This window comes from Neltuma alba, unplaced genomic scaffold (genome assembly GCF_004799145.2).
Source record: "Neltuma alba isolate B1F8T4 unplaced genomic scaffold, ASM479914v2 tig00010875_pilon, whole genome shotgun sequence".
Lineage (NCBI taxonomy): Eukaryota > Viridiplantae > Streptophyta > Magnoliopsida > Fabales > Fabaceae > Neltuma > Neltuma alba.
The window spans coordinates 944,376-967,546 of record NW_021635666.1 but is presented as its reverse complement, the minus strand read 5'-3'; the positions used below and the strand labels follow the sequence as shown (position 1 = coordinate 967,546).

Genomic DNA, 23,171 nt, shown 5'->3' with positions numbered 1-23,171 from the left:
CCATGTCAACTGGGGCCAATGAAAAACTTTGTGGTTAACTAGTTATTCAACGGTAAAACAGGGACATGGGTAGATATTAAAATTTTAAATCTTGCTAACATAACAATAAAAAAAAAATTCAAATCACCACATGCAAGTAATGGAAAACGAATGAATGCCTTGCAGACACCATAACTACAAGTTTTTTTAGAGTTGCAAGTTTGATGATTACATCTAGAGCCGGTAATATGGGCCAACCTGCCGATTATGGGTTGGCCCGTGGCGGGCCTGAAGCTTGGCGGGCTGGGATTTTTAGGACCGCTTTTTGGCGGGCTGGAATTTTTCCAACCCAGCCCGTCAAGGTGAGTTGGCGGGTTAGGCCCACCAACCGGCCAACTTTTTTTAACTTTTTTTTTAAATAAAATCTACTCAAAGTCTCAAATTCCTAAATACCTAAAATAAAAATACAAATAGAAATTATCATAAATAAAACATGAAATCTATCCAAAGTTTCAACTTTTAAATATATCAAAATATTAAACATATGATTACATAAACATGATATGTCCTTAATAATTTAACAAACATCTCAAATTAAAACATAAATCCAAATTAACACCACTACAAAGTCACATGTCACTACATAAATCACTATCAACTATCAAGTGCTCAATCATCACTCATGAGCTATCAGTCAATATTGATAGTGTTGGAGTTGGAGGCATGATTTGAAGACATGAAATTATTTGGTTGAGCTTGAAAACCACCATCTTTTTGCTCAGCTGGTTCTGTCACAAATAAAATTCAAAATACAAAGTGAAAAATACATTACATGATTATAATTATAAATAATGAAAATGAGATAAAGAAATAAACATAATTATATTACCTTCATCAGAATCATCACATGGAAAACCAAGCATCCAATTACGGGTACAAATAAGGGCTTGCACATTTTGTGGAAGAAGACAACTTCTATATTTTGTGAGAACTCTTGAACCAATACTAAATGCTGATTCACTGGCCACTGTGGTGATTGGAATGCTCAAAATATCACATGCCATCTTTGATAGATAAGGAAAGCGAGCTGCATTGGTCCTCCAATAATCCAAAACATCCATCTCCAGAAACAGATTTGGATCCATTGTTGCTTCTTCTAAATAAAAGTCAAGTTCAGACTTTTCCATTGATGCAGTGTCCTTGCTCTTGCATTTGAGATAATCCTACAAAATAAAAAGTGTCAATAAAAAATCTGAATCATTATTTGGAGCAACAATAAGACTAGGAGGCCGATTTGATGTTCAACAAAATAAACAGATTTGGATCCATTATGACAAATAAAAATGAAAGAATATCAAACTTACCCCAAAAGCCATAGTGTTTAGGCGCCATGTCTTACAATACCACCTTTAGATGGATAAGAAGGAGGCCGATTTGATGTTCTTGGCAACATAATGTTCATGTCACTAACATTAGAAGAACCTGAATCATTATTTGGAGCAACAATAAGACTAGGAGTTGACGATGATGATCCAACCACACCCATGATTTTATATTCATTGAAAACACAGTACATCTTCTTCCTAATATGTTCAATCTTCTCAGTATGATTCACAGGATCAAGCTGTGCATAAGAAAACCTTATTATATCAAACTTCATACGTGGATCAAGAATGATTGCAATTGCAAGAATGACACTATAATCACTCCAATATTTGTCAAACTTTTCAAGCATATTTGCAGCCATATTTTGGATCACAACATCATCATGATCTAGAAATTCTTTCAACAGTAACTCAATTTTTGATATCTGCACAAAATACAAGTTTGAAGTTGGATATGATGTGCCAGAAATCAACTCCGTTATTGTTGCAAATGGAGCCAAGAATTCACAAATCATCTCTGCCCTAGACCACTCATCAATTGTCAAAGAATGGTGATAATTTGTATCATTGAAAGCCAAAGTAGCAAAAGCACGACGATAGTAAAGAGCACTTTCAAGCATTGAATGAGTTGAATTCCATCTAGTAGGAACATCCAACCTTAAACCCAAGGAACACCTAACACCAACCTGCTCAATGCACTTCTTGAAATTGATTGCCCTTGCCTCTGATGCCTTTACATATCTAATGCTATCCCTGATCTTTTGGATAGCACTACTTGCTACTTTCAATCCCTCTTGAACTATGAGATTTAAAATATGGGCACAACATCTCACATGAAAAAACTCACCATTACATATCAGGCTATTACTCAAATTCATCCTCTCTTTCAAAATGTTTTTCATACTATCATTTGCTGAAGCATTATCAACAGTAATAGAAAACACTTTCTTTTCAATCCCCCAATCTACTAACAATTCATACACCTTTTTAGCCAATTCAACTCCAGTGTGTGGTGGTTCCAAATGTGTGAATGCAAGTATTTTGCTATTGAGATTCCATTTCTCATCAACAAAGTGAGCAATCAAGCAAAGATATCCCTCGGTAGTTACTGAAGTCCAACAATCAGTGGTTAAACACACTCTACTTTGACTTTTTGCAATTGTCATTTTCAAAATTTCTTTTTGCTTAAGATACAAATTCCAAACATCAGCCACAGCAGTTTTTCTAGTAAAATACCTAGCCTCAGGATTCAAAAACTGATGTGTTTCCCTAACTACTTCGTATTCATAATAGGAATATGGCAAATCATGCACAATGATAGACTTAGCAAGCAATTCCCGGAATTTGTTATTATCAAGATGTCTAGCTCTCATTTTCCCAGCTTGGTCTAACATCATACTACCAATGTCATGGTATTTAGGGACTAAATGACATGAATCCACATAACGCCAAAGGGTGGAAGTGCCATAATTCTTACCCCCAACAACAAAAGCCTTTCCACAGCCATTACATGTAGCCTTTTCTTGCCCATCTACTTTGCCAATTTTAGTAAAATACCTCCACACTTTAGATGTACATTTTTTAGCTTTCTTTCCAGTTCCATTGTCATGCACAGAAGAGTCAGCTTCAGACCTTTTGTCTCCATCAACAACAACATTGGTTTGAGAGGGAGACTCATTAACAACATTCTTACTAGTACCACCATCATTAGGCACAGGCACATTAGGACTAGCAGATGACATCCTATATACAAAACCAACAGTCCAATACGTTATACAGCCACCAACACAGCAAGTTCAATTCGTTATAGTGTTATACAGCCAATTCAATCTATTTTACATTTCAGATTTCACAACAATAAACAATATATTAATTTACCAAAAATCCAAAGTGAAACCGTGATTGTGAAGAAGAGACAAAATCAGAACAAGTTCATATTTCATATTTAGACTCCAACACAAGCAACACTCGTGTCTGGAGTCTCGAGCTCGACCAGTCTCCAAACTCCAGAGTCCAGAGGCAGAGAGGGAGACGAAGACAGAGAAGGAACTAGGAACTACGAAGAGACAAAGTATGGTATACCTGATGATTGACAGACTCACGACTTGCCGAATGCCGATGCTCAGGTCTTGCGTGTAGGTGTGTAGCGCGCCAACGAGACTTGAGACTTGCCGGCGTTCAAGACTTCAAGTCGACCAGGGGAGGTAGATTCAGGTAGGGGCAACGCGGTGAGCCTGTGACGAGCTCTGAGATCTGAATGGGGGCGACGCAGCGACAAGCTCTGAAGTCTGAAATTGAATGGGGGCAACCGACTCTGGAGTCTGGACTGGACCTCTGAGGCTCTGATCGTGGAATGTGGAAGATTGGAAAATGAACTAGGGCAAAGGCGCAAGCGCAACACAGAGACAAAGAGCGGCCGAAGGCGAAGAGCTTGGGGCTTGCCGGCTTGGGACTGGCCGAGGGCGACGCGGTGATGCTGACTGGGAGACTGGGTCGAGGTCGAGGAGAGTGAGAGTGTTCAGTGTTGCGGGGGAGTCTGGCCGTCTGGGACTCTGGGACCGTGTTGCGGAGTTGCGGTGTTAGCTTAGCTGAATCACTGAATGGCTGTTGGGCGTTGGCTGTTGCCGACTTGCCGTGTTGAAACCTGTGGGACATAGACTTGGAGTGCTCGGTGAGTCAGTGTGGTGTGTGGAGTAGTGGACTGTGGAGTGTGGACTGGGCCGAGATTGATAGTGTAGCTGTATACAGACCAAGTGAAGAGTGACCAACTGAGTCTGACCAAGAGGCAAAAGAAAAAATTTACAAAAAAAAAAAAGGTTAAACGGGCTGGCCCGCCAACCCTGCGGGTTAGCCCGCGGCGGGTTTGGGTTTGGCGGTTATGGGCTCAAAACTTCCATTTTAAAATGGTCCTAATTTTTATCAACCCAACCCGCCACCAAGTGGCGGGTTGGTGGGTTGAGCCTATTACCGGCTCTAATTACATCTCATTTGATACCATCATATAGCTGCAATTTTTTGTATCAACATACAATACACAACATCAGGGTTTGATACTTACCGTAAATGATCTAATTAGGACATTCCAAAGAATCAGACGTGACTATGTTATATTAACCTCAATAATATGTCCTATTAAACTTAAAAGACTACACATAATTTGAAAAATGATTCCCACTGTTTATGCGCAACCCTCAATGCCCAAACCATTTTCTTATGTATGATAACGTGAAAGAGCTTAAGAGAGGTATTCCTAGGGTGAGGCTACAAATTGAGCCTGTGAAACTGAGTGTGAAATAACTCATAACCATGGTTGAAAGGAGATGTACCGTAATCTGCAAGCCACTGAATTGAGCACCAACAAGAAGCATTATTAAAAGGGACAAAAAATAGGCTGCGAAACTGATCATCCAAAACGATAAGGTTGGCCATCTGGACGAGGATTCTTGTGATTCTTTGAACTCAATTAGGTGGCTATCCATTGCTAACAACAAGATCACCAATGAATATGTCAAAACAGCTAGCCATGATGAGATCTTTTGAAGTTTTGCTCGGAGATCCCTTTTCATGTTCATTTTGATCGACATCTTCCAACGATGAAAATACAAAGAAAATCGAAAAGCCCAAAACAGAAGAGCTGCCAAAGCCATAAACCACAAGACTAACGTCTCTTGTAATGAGATAATGTAAATAGAAGATAGTAATGGCAATGTCAATATAGGCAATAATCGATCAATGGAAGTCATTGTGAAAATGACTTGTGTAACATCCTTATTTTTATCTAGTATTTAATTAAATTTATAAATAAATATATTTTAGTATTAAGTTAATAAAAAAAAGGTTAGATATAGGCAAATTATTATTATTATTATTTTAATAATGTTTTTATGTGTGATTGTGTGTGTGGATGGTATTCTAGAAAATTATACCATGGTATAGAAGTCCCACATCGACTAATCTTTAGAGCGAAGGAGTTTGAGGAGCTTATATATAGGAGATAGTGAGTGGAGCTTGAAGTGAGTAAATAATATTCGTACATATCTGAGGTAGTCTCAGAAAAGTGCTAGTTTTGAGTTTATTAACCGTTGGATCGGACTGAAATTTAGTCAGCCCATTTGGGACATCCAAATTGTTAATTTCAAGGGTTGGATCATCATTTTGATTTTCAAGTTACAAGTTATTAGGTACGTTTTTAACTTATATCTTTTGGATTTAGCAAATAGAGTCCTGAATAGTAAATTAGCATTTTAAAGTTCATTCACCGTTAGATTGGGCTATAATTTGGAGGATAGTATCATGATAGATAGGAAATTAAATTCAACGGTTAGATTAAGGGTTTAACTCTGTAGTGAGAATAACCTGGTTCATACTAAGTCTATTTGTCTAAGTCCTTCGAAGATGGAATATAAGTTATAAATTTATAGTTTGTCTATTTACATTATGAATTTGATGATTCTAATAATATAGTATAATAATTAAAGGATACTTAAGTAATGAAATTTTTGGAATCGGGTTTAAATCATCATATATATGTTCTTACCCTAAATCTTAGAAAAAGCCTTTCGAGCTAGAATTTCGAATAACAGCTAAATGTATTAGAGGGAGCGTTAAAGGTTAGAAATTTGTGAATAGTTTACTCTCATACTGTAGAAATAATATTTTAATTTTAATTGTAGATATAAATCCTATTGTGGCATTTTTGAGTACGGGCCTCGTTTGTACTTGATTGTTAGCTAGGAAACCAGGTAACTAAATTTCTATCTGTTACATGCATTGGTATGAGGTTGGTGAGTAATTTTATATCCAAGTTTTGTATACATATATTATGTTTTGTATGAACTGTCTGGTGGGATACTATTTTGAAAATGATTGAAATCGTTTGTATTATTAGAAATTAATGATTATGACTATCAGGTCTTATTCTAGAATTCGGTTAATTATGTATATAAATGTGTTATTTTGAACCCTATGCATCTAGTTTGGGTGGGGGAAGGAGATGATTGGAGTTATTGAGATTTATATACTTACCAAGTGGTATCGGCCTCCATACGGAGCTCTAGGGTTGGCCACTATTATTGTCCCACTAGTTCTTCGAGGGATTACGATACCCCACTAGTTCTTCGAGGGGGGACCCATGGTCCATCGAGTGCTCTGTGGTCTTTGGCCGGTCTATATCACTCGAGTGGTGAGCTTGTCAGAGTAGCCAGTCAAATGGAAAGAACTTAGCCCATGGGTCCAATCGGCGGAAATAAGGAGGATATAAGGATGAATTTGGGTTCATGGGTTTCATATGACATGGTATCTTCATTGATATTTATATCTTTGGAATAAATAAAAAGTATGTTATCTCTTTTGAAATCATCAGTTGCTTGAGATTGGCAAATATATTTCACCTATATGGTTATTGTGAGTTCAACTATTAGCTAAGTGTCTATTGACTATTATTAACTATGTATATCCCACCTGACACCTGCTAGCCCATGTAGTGTGTGTGATAGTTAGGGATTTAGTTACTGAGACGTTGTCTCATTCCTATTGTTTAACATTTTTCAGGTGAAACTTTAAAGGAGGGACGTCAGGGAAGGTTCAGGAGGAGTAAAGCTACATTAGCAACTTGTAGTGTCTCCTCGATTTATGAGCTATATTGTATCCTGTATATTGCCACCTTAGGATAAATTGGTTTTAATTGATTCATGCATTATTATTTCTTATGTCCTTTGAGTGTACTATTGTGGTATGTGTGCTGATAGGTGGCCAGAGGCCTAGGATCGCATATTCGCATGTGATTTATTTATGAATTTATTATAAAGTATGAATTAAGATTTAATTTTTAATATTTTGATTTATGAGCTACATTATATGTTGTTTCATAACCATATTAGACAAGATTGATCCTTTTTTATATAGTTTGTATTTAAATGAGTTAAGAAAAGTTCTTTTATCCATGATAGGATGTATAATTGGATGCTGCTCTTTTCTATCACGGATAACAATATTATATAATTAGTTAGTGTAGATGATTGTGATATAATTTGAGTTTGTATTTAGCATGGTTTGGTTATAAAAAGTTATTTCTTAAAGTTACTATAAAAAAAAAAGGGTTTATCTGTTTATTTAGGAAGGTTGTTTCAACTTGGATAATGGTAATTGAGCTTTTCAAATGTTTTGTTGAGTTAGAAAACACAACATAAACCGATCCAAACTGTGATTCTGTGTCGTGTGGGTATTCTAATTACTTTAGAAAACCCTGATAAGGAGGTTTTTGCCGATCGATGAACTTGAAATGAGTCAGATATATATCTCAAATATATGACGGGTGAATAGGGTGCATTTTGTATATACGATCTGAACTATACGAAGGAAATTTGATCGGTGTACATTTACAAAGGTGAAGAAAAATAATAAAATATAAACCATTTTGAAAAATCAAAATGTGTCTATGAGATTATTAGCCAGTCCTTGACTTTCTGGAACCGCACACCAATTTTGATAGTGCTTCTGACGAACGGTTCTCCTAGTTCACTTAGCATAAAAAAGTTGACTTTTTTCCAAAATTGCTTTGATTTCCAAACAAGGCACTGTTTAATAATATTGACTTCGACTTCCGCGGTCATTTGTCTTTCTTTCTTTTTTTCTTTTTCTGGCACAACGCGTGACCATTTGTTTTTTGTTCGAATGATTTAATATTTCTTCGATCCAGTAGCTTAATAGGAAACATGCTTAAAGAATTTTCCTCAAATTACTCTTAGCCCTTACATTATTGATAGTGAAATTCAAATTTACAATGTTATGTTAGATGAAAACCCAATCTTTTGTATCTGTTTGTTGGTTGTCTAATCTAATTAGAGTTTCTATTAATTGTTTCAACAAGTTAATACAATCTAGGTTGATTTCTATACTACAAAGTTAGCCTAGTTTAATTTGGTGCGCAATACAAATAATGACTTGAGTTGAATGACAAACTAAATCGAGTTGAAACACATAAACACAGGGAACATATTTTATGACACATTTTCTTATTTAAGTCATTATATTATCCTACGGAAATAAGTCTTCGCTAATTTTGTTATTGTTTGACTCTTGGTCCAAGTCCACCCTTGATGGGCTAGACTGTTTGATTAGCAATTGATTAAATAAATCCTAGTCAATCAAGAAAATAAATCGTCATTAAGAGATAATGAGTAATTGAATAGGGAACCAAATCAAGCATTAAGGTGCTTATTGAGAATTGAGGAGAAATCAATCAGGCTTTAATAGTTTGATTGTAAATCGGAATATATTATCCTGTAATTAGTAAGTGAGATTATATCTTTCTAAATTGTGGTCACCCTAACCCTATAAATAAGAGGTATCTCTCCCCTTTTGTCAACACCCAATCATTGAGTTTTCAGGTTATCTCTGCTTATCTCTTTGTTTTCTCTTGTGTGGTGTTATACTGTGCTATTCAAGTTTAAATTCTAGTAGTCTAAATTCTACGTAAGCATTGGTAGCTCAGGATAGATTTGACCCAGTACATACTTTTTGTTTTTATATTCTGTTAGTTATGTTATTCAAAACATTATATCTAACTATGGATTTTTTTTTTTTTTTTTGCTTATGATCTCTACATATGGGGATGTTTGTTCTCTGCTTTAGATTGGTTTGTTCTTTTCTTATAGTAATAAATAGATTTGTAATCATTTGGTAGTAAAATAAAAGAGGGACAAGATAAGCATATTTGGCGTACAATTTAGGTTGGATCACCAAATTCTCATGCAGATTTTAAACTACTAAGGTGAATATGCACCACACAAGAAAAGAAAATGAGGAGAGAAAAAAGGAGACAGTCAGAAAACTCATACGAACAAAAAGAGGGAGGCGCCGCTTATAATAGGAAAGTTGAAATCTCCATATAATGGGAAAGTTTGCCTACTCCTCATTTTAGGAAACCGGCATATTCCAATTTTTAGAAAATGATCCTTGTTTTTTCCTCAATTGACAATGTCACAATGAATACACTATTGTATAATAAATTAACAAATTCTAATTTGATTTATATATTTAATTAGGTAAGGAACTCTAATTAAATAATCTGACCCATCATCAAGGCATCAAGAGCTAATACAAAATCTAACATTTTTATATGTTGATGCTTATATTATGATCATAGCTTTTATTTTTAAGACAAAAACAAAAGTATTTTTTAAATTTGGAACGCTCAAATTGATGGTGCATCATTTTCTATTTTCCTTATGTTTTGAAAAAATTATTATTATATTTTTGCATAAATAAATTAAATATCTGATTTGAATAGTTCATAAATATAGTAAAAGAAAAATAGAATAAATTTACTCATAAAATATTTTAATAATAGTCTAAAGCTATAAACTGATCAATGAGAACGTTGTTTTTCAGAAGAAACGTCCCAGGGCACGACTTTGAAGCCATCGCAAAAGTCAAACGGCGGGTGGAGATGTGGGCTAATTTTTTGCACGCTTTTATAGAGTTTCGTAGAGTGCAATTTCTTTTCCCCGTAAAACTCATTTCAATATTTAATATTACCTCCTATCTTAATTATAAGAGTTAGTTAACTAATTAAATGAGATTAATAAAATAAGTTAAGTTAGTTATTTGTAATAAATAGATATTATCTTTCCTAAAAATCCTTACTAATCAAGTGTGTTGGCTTAAACTATCATTATTAGAAGAACTACCTTGAGAAAAAAATGCACAAATATTATAGATAAAAATATTGGAGTCTTATATTAGGACCAAAATAAAAGTCTAACGGGTCTTATATTAAGGATTGGAAGTAATATAAAAATCTGGACCTGGAAAAGAAAATATTTATTGTTTTGAATAGGTGAAATAGTGAAATTCACCTATATATAAGATATTAATTGGATATTTTCTAATTGAACAGAGGTACCATTCTATTCTACTGGTAGTGTGTTTGTTAGACGTAGGCCTAGTAAGGATTGAAAATTAGTTTATCACGTTATGATGAAGTAACCAATTCTAATAAATCCAATCCCCATCGGTAGAATGATTAGATATAATATACACAAATAGAAAAATATTTAGATCTAGTTAGTTAGTATATCCATTATGTTAAAGATCATTTATGATCATGTCTTTTATTTTTTTCATGTGGATTTATGATTAAATTATATTAAATGTTACTCAAATAATTTGTAATTAAATTATCTTTAAATTATATTAAAGAAGATGATTAGGATGTTTAAAAAAAGATATTAACTAATTTAACTAACATCATTAATCTACTCAAATTAATTAATTAAGTTTTACATTAAGAACTAGAGGAGTAATATTTCAAAAATAGAATACATGATTACATATAATTAAAGAATTTGACATAATGACATAAAAAACTTGACTTATACATTGTTGATATAAATGTACGGATGATTCTCATAATTTTATTAAAAATTCAAAATTGAATTGGAGAATTCATTTACTTTCATGTGGGGTGAGGATTAATTCAATTTGCATGCTTATTTTTATAATAATTCCAAAAATATTTCTTGGTAGATTAGTTAGGCCTCTAGATTGGGAGTACTGTTCATGAGCTAGCAATTCAAATGCATAGCACTGAGTTATTCAAAATGCAACACATTATTAAAAATTTTTTTTTTTAACTTACTGTCCTGCAAAGTTGAATCTTCATTTCCAAATTCGACTTTTACTCCCAGTTTGAATTTATTACAATTTTTCAAATAAAGTACGAAAATATAGGAAAATTACGTATATGTCCCTGATAAGAGACTTATATACAAATAAGACCCGTGAATTCGCTAAATGTCATTTTCTTACATGTGATAAAAAGTCTAAATGACCCTTTGACAAATGTAATGCGGCTTATCTGCAGATCAAAGAGGTCTTACCTCCGAAGTAATCAAAAATTATACAGATTCATGTGTAAATTAAATATATATTATGTTTGAGTTGTAAATTTAGGAAGTAGACTTGTACTATCCATTTATGTTTATCGAAAAATTAGTTAAAATCAGTTTAAAATAATAAATATGTAAGGCATATATTTTTTTAAATTAAAAAAAAGGAAAGAGAATATATGTTAGGATAAAATTGAAAAAAAAACCATTAAATACTTAGATGAAAATGAATGTTATCTTTAAAAAAAATAAGCCCCTCCACTAGAGTTTATCTTATATTTTGAACTAGAGGGGGTAGATTCATTCATATGTAAATTTTGAATGGTTAGCAATTGAAAATAGGCCATCCGTTTTTGGAGAAAAGGGGCATTAATTACAGGTTTGGAGCAGAGTAAGGTTTCTGTTTTAGAAATAATTGAGCTAAATAAAATACCCTGAAATACCTGCCTAGCTTCACTAGCCGGAAAAAAAGAAAAAAAGAGCATCGTTTATTATCCTGACATCCAAAATATAATAAGGAGAACGAAGAAAAAGAAGAAAAACGAAATCAATAACTCTACAAAGATATGATAAATTTTTATTGGTTTTTATGACATTTTTTAACCGAATTTGAACATGGTCAGTTTTGTAGAGATTTTTTTTAATAAAAGGAAAATTTGATTGATAGAGATTTCTATCAATTATCCAGATTCTCTGCTTCTATACACTTTTAGATAATAAAAAAATGAATGGTCTAAGGTTAATTTCTTATAAAATTATTATTATAATATTTTATCAATTAAAATTTTTCATTTTTTATATTATAGTTATGAAATGTGTAGATCAAAGTTTAATTTTTATTTATTTCTATAATGATAGCTATAAAAAATATTAGACTTTAGTCATCAATTTTTTATCCAAGGGCTATAAGAGTATGAAAGGCCAGTATAAAGAGGGAAATGAGAGGCTTTGGATTTTTTTTCCCCATATGAAACGATATTTGATTCAATTTTCATATCATAACACTACCAATTCTATAGCTGTGAATCCAAAATGCCTGACGTTAGTTCTTAACTCAACTCGAAGTTTAAATTGACGGGGTTTTTCTAGGTTATGTATTTATTTAATTTTTTGGGTTAATATATCGTTGTTGACCCTTACTATCAAACTCTAGTTTTGATCTTTTTAGTTTTAAATTGCAGTTTTTCATCTCTATAGTTTCTTCTATCTAAAATATTAGTCTCTATAATTTCATAGAGACTTCCATATGAGTTTAACGGTATAAAAACCACAGCAAAAAATCATTAAGAATATAGAGATTAGAACCAATGCTGGTTAAAAAATCATCAATAAAAAAGGCAACTTAAATGCAAAATAGAGGACAAGGAAATCGGCTTTGACAGAAAAATCTATTCTGAGTGGAAAATTCAATTTGCAACAGAAAATTGATTTTCAACGTGTCATTTCACGCTTTAATTTGGCTTCTTCTTTTTTTTTAACTTTCTAGTCAAAGTTCGTCAATTTGAAAACAATTTTAAGTACGTGTAACTCTTCTCTGTTTATGTGTAACATATTTTTAACTATGTGTAAATGACTTTTACATTAAAAACTTTTGCATATAGTTTAGAATATGTCACACAAAATTGAAAAATTGGAAAAAATTTTTATTTGTATTTTTAATGAGTTTTGGTTCTAGTCCCTATATTTTAATGAATATTTTAACTTTGGTCCCATGGCTATGAGTTTTGGTTTTAGTTTCAATACTTTAATATGTTTTGATTTCCTATAGTTTTAACGAATTTTGGTTTATAGGATTAAATTCTAATTCAAGTTCGTATGAAATATTGAAATTATAGGGACTAACAATTTGGATGGATAAAACTACATGGGGACGAAAAACTAAGATTTAAAACTATATGAACTAAAATCAAGATTTATTCAAAATATAAGAACCAATAATAATATTAACCATTAATTCTTGCCAAGTAAAACGGGAAATGAAATTTAAAATCAAGCCAAAGTATACTTTTGGTCTTTTTACAAAACTCGAATTGGCCCCTCAACTTTAAAAAGTATACTTTCAGTCATTTAATACTATTAAAAAAATATATGATATTGAGATATTAAATATTGATAAAATATTCCCAAATACTAAAATATAATTTTAATTTTCAAAATAATCATAATTGTTACAAAAGAATGCTATCTCCAGTCCTTAATATTAGAATTAATTGACCAATTTAAACAGATTAAGAAGGTTTGTTAAGTTAATTTTTTTCTTGAAAAATTTAATTATTATTAATTAGAACTACCATTTGATTAAACCTTTAATATGTGCAAATACTACAAGAATTATTTTTAAAAACAATGGATAAATGTGAGAGGTGAAGTAAATTGAGATTAATGTTAAACTAGCTCCTATATTAAAAAGAAGGTAGTATCATTTAAGCATAATGATTTTAAGATTAAAGAACTAAAATTTTTTTTTAATTAAGAGATCAAACTAAAATCTTATATAAGGTTAAAAGAATAAATGTATATTTTTTTGCCTTAAAATCGAGAGACCAGGGACGTTTTTGTTTTGACACTGGGCCTACCCAATAAATTAATAAAGAATTAAATTCAATATTTGAAAATTGGAACCACGTTAGTTTTTTATTTCGTTGTTTTGTTAATATGTAGTAGAACTCATCAAAAACAAAATATTTGAAACCACAAGAAACGTTCTGACATCTAATAATAATATATACTTATATGTCATTTCCAATGTTAAATGATATAGTTTAGGTCAACCAAGCCGTCTTTTTTGAATTCTATAATGAAAAGGATTAATATACAAGCTACTAAAATTTTATCTCATTTTTAATTAAATTTTTATAGGATTCTTATCCCTATATTATAATTTGTTAATTGTTTTGAGAGAGATGGTAGTAGCTGATGATGAGTTGACTCTCACTCAACATGCATCGGAATTAATTTTGCCAACATGAATCTAAATAAAATAAAATAAAAAATACTATATTACAAATTACACATAGATGAAAGTTGGAGAAGATTACAAGCCTAATATTTTTCAATTTTTACATTGATAATAAATAAATTTTATATTGTCATTTTATTTTTAAAAACTAATTTTTATTTGTATTTTGTAACAACTTACATATGACTCGTTGGTATCTATATCAATCATATTTAACGGATTATGAGCATAAGAACAATATCAATAGTTGAAAACGTTATAAAGACCCGTAAAAAGTATTACAAAAATTAATTAAAAATTAGGCTAAACCATGGGACTCGCTAATTAACTTTTCCTTCTATATCAATCTAATGACAAGTTACATTCAAAACAAAAACTATTATTGTAATTTCATGACCAAGTCTCTATTCAAATTTCAAAGTCTTCCACTAGGAAGTTTCTCTTTCCTCTTGAAGCTACAAATTAACACAGGCCTGATCGAAACCAAGCAAACAGAAAAGCTCTCTCTTTCAAAACTCTCTCTTAGAAGGTCACCTTAGAGTTTAATCCAAAATCACCAAATCATGGCAAGTTTTGGAACAACCCAGAGAATTCCCACATCATCAACACCAATATCTTCATCCACCAACGAACCTTATGAACCAAAAGCACCTCGTGAAAAGCAGTTCAAGGACTTCAACCTTTACTGTCCTGTTAATATTCCCCTAACCCCAGTATCTGCAGCTCTTCGGATCATCAGAAACTTGGGCAATTTAGGGTTATATTACACACTATTTGTCTGGATCATACTCTTCATAGCCTTAATCCCTGAGCGCAAGGTTTCTCTGATTCTTCTGGTTATTATGAGCTATGTGACAACCTTGTACTTGCTACTATTAAGGGCATACCCTAGTTCTTATGTCCTTCACAGAGTTATAGACAAAAGGTTTGTTTTGGCTCTACTTGCAATTGCCACTATGGTTCAACTAATTGTAACAAGAGCGGGAATTCATCTGGGTGTGACTTTGGCTTGTTCGATGCCTCTGGTCTTGTTTCATTCTGTTCTATGGATTAGTCATCAAGAGATTTCTGAGAATATTGAGGCTTCTGGTGTGGAAGAACTGGCTCCTCTTTCTGATGATAGGGTGTGATCATTTTTGGTTGTTGATATAATTTTAACAGAGTCTTTTAATTTGGATATACTACGTTATTGTCATGGATACTTTTCAAAGATTTATGCGATTAGTGTTGAATTTTGAGTAATAAATGTTGGATACTCGATCAGATTTTCCTGAACAGCTTGTACTAAGTTGAATTATATATTGGTGAATAATCACAGACCTCAATTTAAGGTCTCTTCTTTGCGAGCTTTTTTATGCTGGAACAATTGATGCATTAAGTATGGATAGGTTGATGTAGAAATTGAATAGTTGAAAATGATATGTAATATAATTTATGAACTAACTATTCTAAACTATTTTTTTGGCCAGCATTCTAAACTAGCATAAATATAAGTTATAAATAAAGCAATGTTAGAGGAGAGTAATATTCAAGAGCAATAATTGATCTAATGCAAAGTTGCATCTGGATTTGAGGCTTCTAATACTTCAACTTTTCAGATGCTTTTTCTGGTTTCTTTTGTTAATTAAATTCTACATAAAATGAGTGACATTTTGATATCTTATGAGCATCAAAGGGCATTGTTTTTATTTTTCCCAAAAAGAGAAAGAAAACTGCACAATTTTAATGTTTTGGAAAAATCATTTAAAAAAACTCAAAATTGCACCACTTTGTGCCTATAAAATATCAAAATATCACTCATTTAATGTAGAATTTATTGATTAAAAACCTGGCATTTTGAAGAACATTAGAGAGAGGCGCATTAGAAGCCACAAGCCGGTTTATTTCTGTAACTCAACAATACGACACCGCGTTTTGCAAAATGTAACACGTTATTGAAATTAAATAACTGAATAAATCCATAATCAGAAGAGGATGGTTCATTCATTGACAAAAGTGTGAAAAATATACGATATATATATTCATAGACACAAGCACACATAATAGCTGCTTTATAAGTATAGATTAATTAAATTTCATGTCTTGTGGTAACAAAAAAAAAAGTTTAAATTTCATGTGACTCCGGTCAGGTAATGCCAGAACAATGGGCGCGCGCATAATATGCTTATGGCGCCGCCAGGGTAGTTCGAAACTTCTAGTCGTTTGAAAATTTGTGTTTATGATATTACTACCTCCTATCCGTAATATAAAAACTTATTTGATTTTTATTTTAGTCTTAAATAAAAGATTTCAATCTACTTTATCTCTTACATTTATCCTTTTTTTTCAAAATAACCCTTGTAATAATAGTAATTCTAGCCAATACAATTGATTAGTAAGGATATTTTAGGAAAAATAACACCTATTTATTATAAATAACTAATTTAACTAATTTTTTTTAATTTACTCAAATTAATCAACTAGCTTTTATATTAAAGATCGGAAGTAGTACATCACTTCTCAGTATTAAAACGCCTACAAAGTGACGCACGCACCAACACACAAAATAAAGCATAACTGAATAAATGATAGTATAGTAATTATGTAAGCAATGAATATTTGAAAAACAGAGGAAAATAGGGCGATGAGAATCGAATTTGTAAATTAGCCAAACTTCAATTTGGGTTGTTAAAGTTGAGAGATCATTCATTTCAATTTACCTCAATGCTTGTGAGCTACTAGAAGAGAAAAATTGATGATAGTTTGGTATTGCAAATGGAATATTTTGAATTGTGAAATTTGACTTGTTAATTTTTAAGGTTGTCTTGTACTTGAGTTAAAAGAGGCTTATTGCCCAAATTTTGTTACAAACGAAAACTTATGAATTATGAATTGCGAAATTTGGATGTCAATTTCTAAGAATATCTTGAGATTGAGTTACAAGATGTTTATTGCAAAAGTTTTGTTATATGAATGCGAACATGCGAATTGTGAATGAAAACTTGTGAATTGAGAAATCAAACGTGTTAATTTACAATAAAGCTGTCTTGCGCACTTGAGTTATAAGAGGTTTAATGTAAATGTTTTGTTGTGAAATAGAACTTGTGAATTTCAAACGGGAACTTGTCAATTTCAAATGGGAACCTATTAATTTCTGTGGATGTATTGAGTTTAGGTTACAAGATCGTTGCAAAAATTTTATTACGAATGAGAACTTGTAAATTACAAATGAAAACTTATGGATTGAAAAATTTAACATGTTAATTTCTAAGGCTGTCTACAGATGAAAGGATACTAATACGAGCATAATACTTTTTAATTTTTACATTGATTATAAATTTAAATAAATTCTATTCTATCATTATATTCTTAAAATTAATTTTTATTTCTTATTTCGCAACAACATACAGATAGCTTGTTTAGTATCTATATCAATCAACTAATATGAATAACTGAGAAATTATAAAAACCTAATAAAAAATAGGGAAACATCTTAAAAAGTTAAATGAATAACCCAAATTTCAATATGGGTCACTAAACTTTTGAAATCTCTAATCAATTCAGACGAGCCAAAGAGAGATTTAGAAATTTGGCAAATTACGTTAATGCCCCCAGTTAGATTTTCAAGTTAATTTTGATTTTCAATCCTTAATAAATTAACAATTACCAATTTATGTTAAACAATTCACAAGTTTCAATTTAAAACTAATAACTTCCCTTTCCAAATGAAGCATTTTCAATAAATCTGCAAAAGAACTTAAAATGCATTCTTAAGAATTAACAATTTACATCACTCAGCTCATAAATTTTAATTTGAAGTTAACGACTTCCTTTTCCTACAAAATATTTCCAATGATTTCAAATAGGACTTAAGTACAATACATCCCTAACAGCTAAAAAGGTATATTATGCAGTTCACAGGTACTGATTTGAAATTAACAACTTTCCAAACTTACAAAACATTTTCACTGAATCTCAAAAAGAACTCAAGCATAATACATCCTTATATAAATTCCAATCAGTCTAAGAATGAAGGCACAACATTAAAAGCGCAGCAACGCACTAGCTAGGATAACTTCCTCTACAAACTCTATGGTCTTTGTTGTTCATAAAAATGGGGCAAATGGAAGAGCTAAAGGCTAAAAAGTGTAACTACAAACCACTGTCAATGTGACAAAGTGTTAACTTCAAAAGCTTCATATCTTTTTTTAACACATTTTCCTCCTTAATTTCCTGTTCTTAGAGGTAAATTGTGCTTAGAAATAGAGCCATTAAAAAAATATATGTTTAGTCTAGCTCCTTGGGATATCTTATGATAATTGTGATTATTTTGAGTTATTTAGAACTCATACTAATTAGAGTAGCTAGAAGGAAGCATGGAAAAGCTTTGAGGACTAATGTAACAAACTCTCAATTTCAAGTGTATTTGATGTTGGTTCAGCACAACCAATGCTACAACGAATGAAAGGAAAATTTAACCCGAGAGGGGTGAAATTTATGGCTACTGGTTGTTGGTTCGCCATGGCCAACCTAGAGCAAATGAAGAAAATATGTTACTGTGTCATTTGATTACTATCATGTTGTTAGGGTAAAAAGGGAGGAGAAACATGATGGCTAGACATTCTGGACAAAAGGAGAGGCGATTTCACACTACTAGGTCTCGGGAGAAAAGGGTTTTGAAGAGCTTGGGAGCCTTGAAGTGGATTCATGAAGAGATTTTTATAATTCTCACGCTTTTTTTTTATTTTGCTTTCCTTCTCTTTTCTACTTCAAATCCGATATGACTGAGATGTATTTGTATAGTTTTGGTTCATTTTGGATAATGAGTAGCTAATTAAACTCTTGGTTCTAGGATTGCTTCGAACTATTGTGAGGATTAGACTAGTTTATTCCTCTCTTTTAGTGATTAATGAAGTTATGTGTTAATTTTATCTTGTGCCTATTGCTTCTAAGTGTTTGATCACCACTTGTGTTGTTTTGTTTATTTGAATGGAGCCTGAGAGAGTCCATTTGGTTGCAGAACTTAGGTAGAATTGTGTTAGACTTAAAGTTTTTAAGTAAATGGATGGTTTGTTAGTAGATAGAGATATTCCTATTAACCTAAAATTGCTAAACTAAGAGTGGCATTTATTGAGATTCTTTAATTAACATTAAATAAGAGATTGTGAAAGTTTATTAAGATTGCAAAGCTTGGTTTTGACTTGAGAAAGCTTAATCAACATTTGTGAACCTCGGACTAATATAGATTATCATTAAAATACTAATGAGAAGTTTTTAATCAAGTTTTATGAACCATAGTACAAAGAAATAATCCTAAATCCTTTTTTGTCTTAAAGTCAAGTTTTCAAATACGATTTTAATCTTTGTTTTCAAAAATACTTTTCTTTAACAACTTCATTTGCAAAATGATTTCACTTAACCTAATCATGAACACAAGTGTGATTTTTTAACTAATTGCCTTAGTCTCTCAGAGAATGATACTTTTTATACTATTTGCAACCTTGTATGCTTGCAGTTAAGTTAAACAGCGAACACAGAGGGTAGTGAAGTCATTTTACTTACATTTCAAAATCCTAAATTCACTCAATGACCTAATTAAAAAAAATTATTGAATTTATCAAGCTCATTTGGGATTTCATTAGTCTAGTTGACTTCATATGGATTTTTTCCTAACAAATATTATAAAAAATTAATTAAAAATTAGGTTAGACCAAAAGACCGACGGATTAGTTTTTCCTTTCACAATAACCTAATGATAAGTTACGTTCAAAAAACAAAAACTACTATTGTAATTTCATGACCAAGTCTCTATTCAAAGTTTTCCACTAGGAAATTTCTCTTTCCTCTTGAAGCTATAAATTAACAAACCTGAACGAAACTAAGCAGACAGAGAAACTTTCTTTTTCAAAACTTTCTCTAGGAAAGTCAACTTAGAGTTTAATGCAAAATCACCAAATCATGGCAAGTTTTGGAACAACCGAATGAATTGCCACATCATCAACACCACCATCTTCATCCACTAATGAACTTAATGAACCAAAAACAACTCATGGAAAGCAATTCAAGGACTTCAACTTTTACTGTCCTATTAGTATTCCCTTAATCCCAAAATCTGCAGTTGTACAGATAATCAGAAACTTGGGCAATGTAGGGCTATATTACACACTCTTTGCATGGATCACGCTCTTCATAACCCTAGTCCCTCAACGCAAGGTTTCTCTAATTCTTCTGGTTATTATGAGTTATGTGACAACCTTGTACTTTCTTCTATAGGGCATACCCTAGTTCTTATGTCCTTCACATAGTTATGGATAAAAGGCTTGTTTTGGCTTTACTCTAGTCCCTCAAAGCAAGGTTTCTCTTATTCTTCTTGTTATTATGAGTTATGTGACAACATTGTACTTTCTGCTATAGGGCATACCCTAGTTCTTATTTCCTTCACAAAGTTATAGACAAAAGGTTTGTTTTGGCTTTACTCTACAAAAAAAAAAGCAATTAGCAACGAAATTAGTAACGGATTAACGATAGAATCATATTAGTAACGGAAGATTCTGTTGCTAATTCTTCTGTCACTAATTAGATTAGCGACAGAATTGAAATTCCCTCGTTGCTTATCAATGAATATTTTTTGTCAGTAGTCCACGCTAATTAGTGATGGAAAATGTTCATCACAAATTAGTGACGAACAATTCTATCCCTAATCAATCTCTAATTTGATTTTTTTTAAAAAAGATTAAAATGCCACGTGGTGCCTCCACATCATCACCGGTGACGGTCACCGGCTACCTCTGGTGTCGCTGCCACCTCACCCTCGCCTGTCATTTGTCACCATCTGGCATGTCATTTTATGACCCCACTTGTTGCCACCATCTAATCCTTCTTTAAAGTGACTTCTCCATGGCTCAAATCAGGAATCTTATCTTTGCACGCACGCAACTTTACCAATTGAACTGTAATGAACCTATTAACTTATTATGCAAAAGTGTATATATATATAGTATTCTTTTCCACAAATAATTATATATACATATATATTATTAAAAACTAAAAATAAGCTATATGATAGTTTTAATCCTAACAATTTTTATGACAAAATAATTTCTAAATATTCGTTTTACTATTTATTTTATAATGTTTTATTTTTAAAAAATATTTTTAATATAATATTAATTTCCAATGACACTAATTTTGAATCTTAAATCGTAATAATTTTTTCATAGGTATACTTTTTAAATTTAATTCTTTAATTAATATTGATAAGTTATATATATAATTTAATTATATATGTATTATATTACATTATATTAAATTATCTATATGTGTTTTGTCTATTTGATGAAAACCATTTATAATTAGTAAAAATATCTTGTTATTCAAAAAATAACTACTATAATAAAATTTAATAAATATTCCATAAATGATTTGGAAAGATATGTATCTTATATAATTTATCTTCTTAAAATCCTTTGCATATAACATTTGTTTTTGCATTGAAAACTAAAATCAATCTATAGCATAGGTATCAATTATATAATGATTAGATTTCATTGTTTACTTATTGAAATTTAAAATTCACTTCACCATTAGTTTGATTTGTAATCATAAATTGAGGCAATTGAGGCGTTCCTATAATTAAATTCATTTTTTAGTTTTACATTTCTATTATATATTACATCTTTCAATATATTATACATATAATAAAATTATTTCTTTCTTATATCAATTTATATAAAAAAATGTTATTAATATTGTTATCATATTTGTTTAATTATTATTAATAATCAAAAGGAATTGATCTTAATGGAATATAAACGAATTTTCAAAGAAATTGTCTTCTTATTCTCAATATGCATCTAATGATGAGATGAATGGGGATGATAACTTCATTAACATCAACTCTACAAATATATCAATTATTTTAAAATTAAAAATGTATTTAAATCATTATATTCTTAATTATGTTATTATATAAATTGTTGTAAGATTATAATCTAAAATAATGAAATTTAAAATTAGTGACGGATTAATGACAGAACTACGATGGAATAGACTTAATGACAAAATTAGTAACAAATGTGACAAACAATTTAGCAATAGAAAAATTCTGTCACTAAAAATTTTATAATTAAAATTAGTGACAGAATTATTTACAGAAATTTCTGACAGAAAAAATTCTGTCACTAATTCTGTCGCTACTGATAGATTTTTTTGATGGATTAATGATAAAATTTCATTCCATCACTAATCCACCACTTCTTGGTCATTAATCCATCACTAATAAACTGTTTTTTTTGTCGTGTTACTTGCAATCGCCACTATGGTTCAACTAATTGTGACAAGAGTAGGGATTCATCGACGTGTGACTTTAGCACTTGTTCTATGCCTCTTGTTTTGCTTCATGCAGTTTTATGGATTTGTTATCGAGAGATTTCTGAGAGTTTTGAGGCTTCTAGTGTGCCTGAACCTGCTCCTCTTTCTAATATGGTGTGATTTTTTTTGTTGTTGATATAATCTTAAGAGAGTCTTTTAATTTGGAGATACAATATATTCCTCTAGTTTTAAATATAAGAACCATTTTATAATATAAATTACTCTCCAAAATATGTTTTATATTTAAGATCGGACAAGTATGTTATATACATGCATGGATATTTTTCAAAGATTTATGTTAGTGTTGAATTTTGAGTGATAAATATTAGCTAGTCAGATTTTCCTCTGAGCAGCTTAAGTTGAATTATAAATAATAATAGACCTTAATTTAAGGCCTCTTCTTTTAATTTGCAAAGCTTTTTGATGTTGGAGAAAATCGATGCATTAAAGGATGAGGTTGATGTCGAAATTGGATAGCTCAATATGATGTTTGATATAATTTTCGAACATATTATATGTAAGTTATAAGCAAAGGAATATAAGAGGAGAGTGATTATTACTCAGGAGCAACTGATCAAGGGCAAAGGCCTAATTCTGTAACTAAAAAAA

The 23,171-nt window shown here is 31.3% G+C and overlaps 2 protein-coding genes and 1 pseudogene across 3 annotated transcripts; 2 read left to right on the top strand and 1 right to left on the bottom strand.

Annotated features, from left to right (window-relative positions):
- Positions 1-478: 478 nt before the first annotated feature.
- LOC114759654 (zinc finger BED domain-containing protein DAYSLEEPER-like) lies at positions 479-3,825 on the bottom strand. 2 transcript variants are annotated; one of them, XM_028948866.1, is made up of 3 exons: positions 3,447-3,825; positions 869-1,202; positions 479-767 (listed from the first exon to the last, which is right to left on the bottom strand). In XM_028948866.1, the coding sequence occupies exons 2-3, from the start codon at positions 1,164-1,166 to the stop codon at positions 670-672; spliced, it is 396 nt and encodes a 131-aa protein (XP_028804699.1). In that variant the 5' UTR covers positions 1,167-1,202; positions 3,447-3,825; the 3' UTR covers positions 479-669. The 2 variants fall into 2 exon arrangements, with proteins under 2 accessions (XP_028804699.1, XP_028804698.1); XM_028948865.1 differs by lacking the exon at positions 3,447-3,825 and adding an exon at positions 1,344-1,366.
- A 10,951-nt stretch (positions 3,826-14,776) lies between these two features.
- Positions 14,777-15,472, top strand: LOC114759603 (uncharacterized). Its single transcript, XM_028948808.1, has one exon. It carries the CDS (start codon positions 14,777-14,779, stop codon positions 15,341-15,343), a length of 567 nt encoding a protein of 188 aa, XP_028804641.1. The 3' UTR covers positions 15,344-15,472.
- A 4,678-nt stretch (positions 15,473-20,150) lies between these two features.
- LOC114759624 (uncharacterized) lies at positions 20,151-22,682 on the top strand (annotated as a pseudogene).
- Positions 22,683-23,171: the final 489 nt, after the last annotated feature.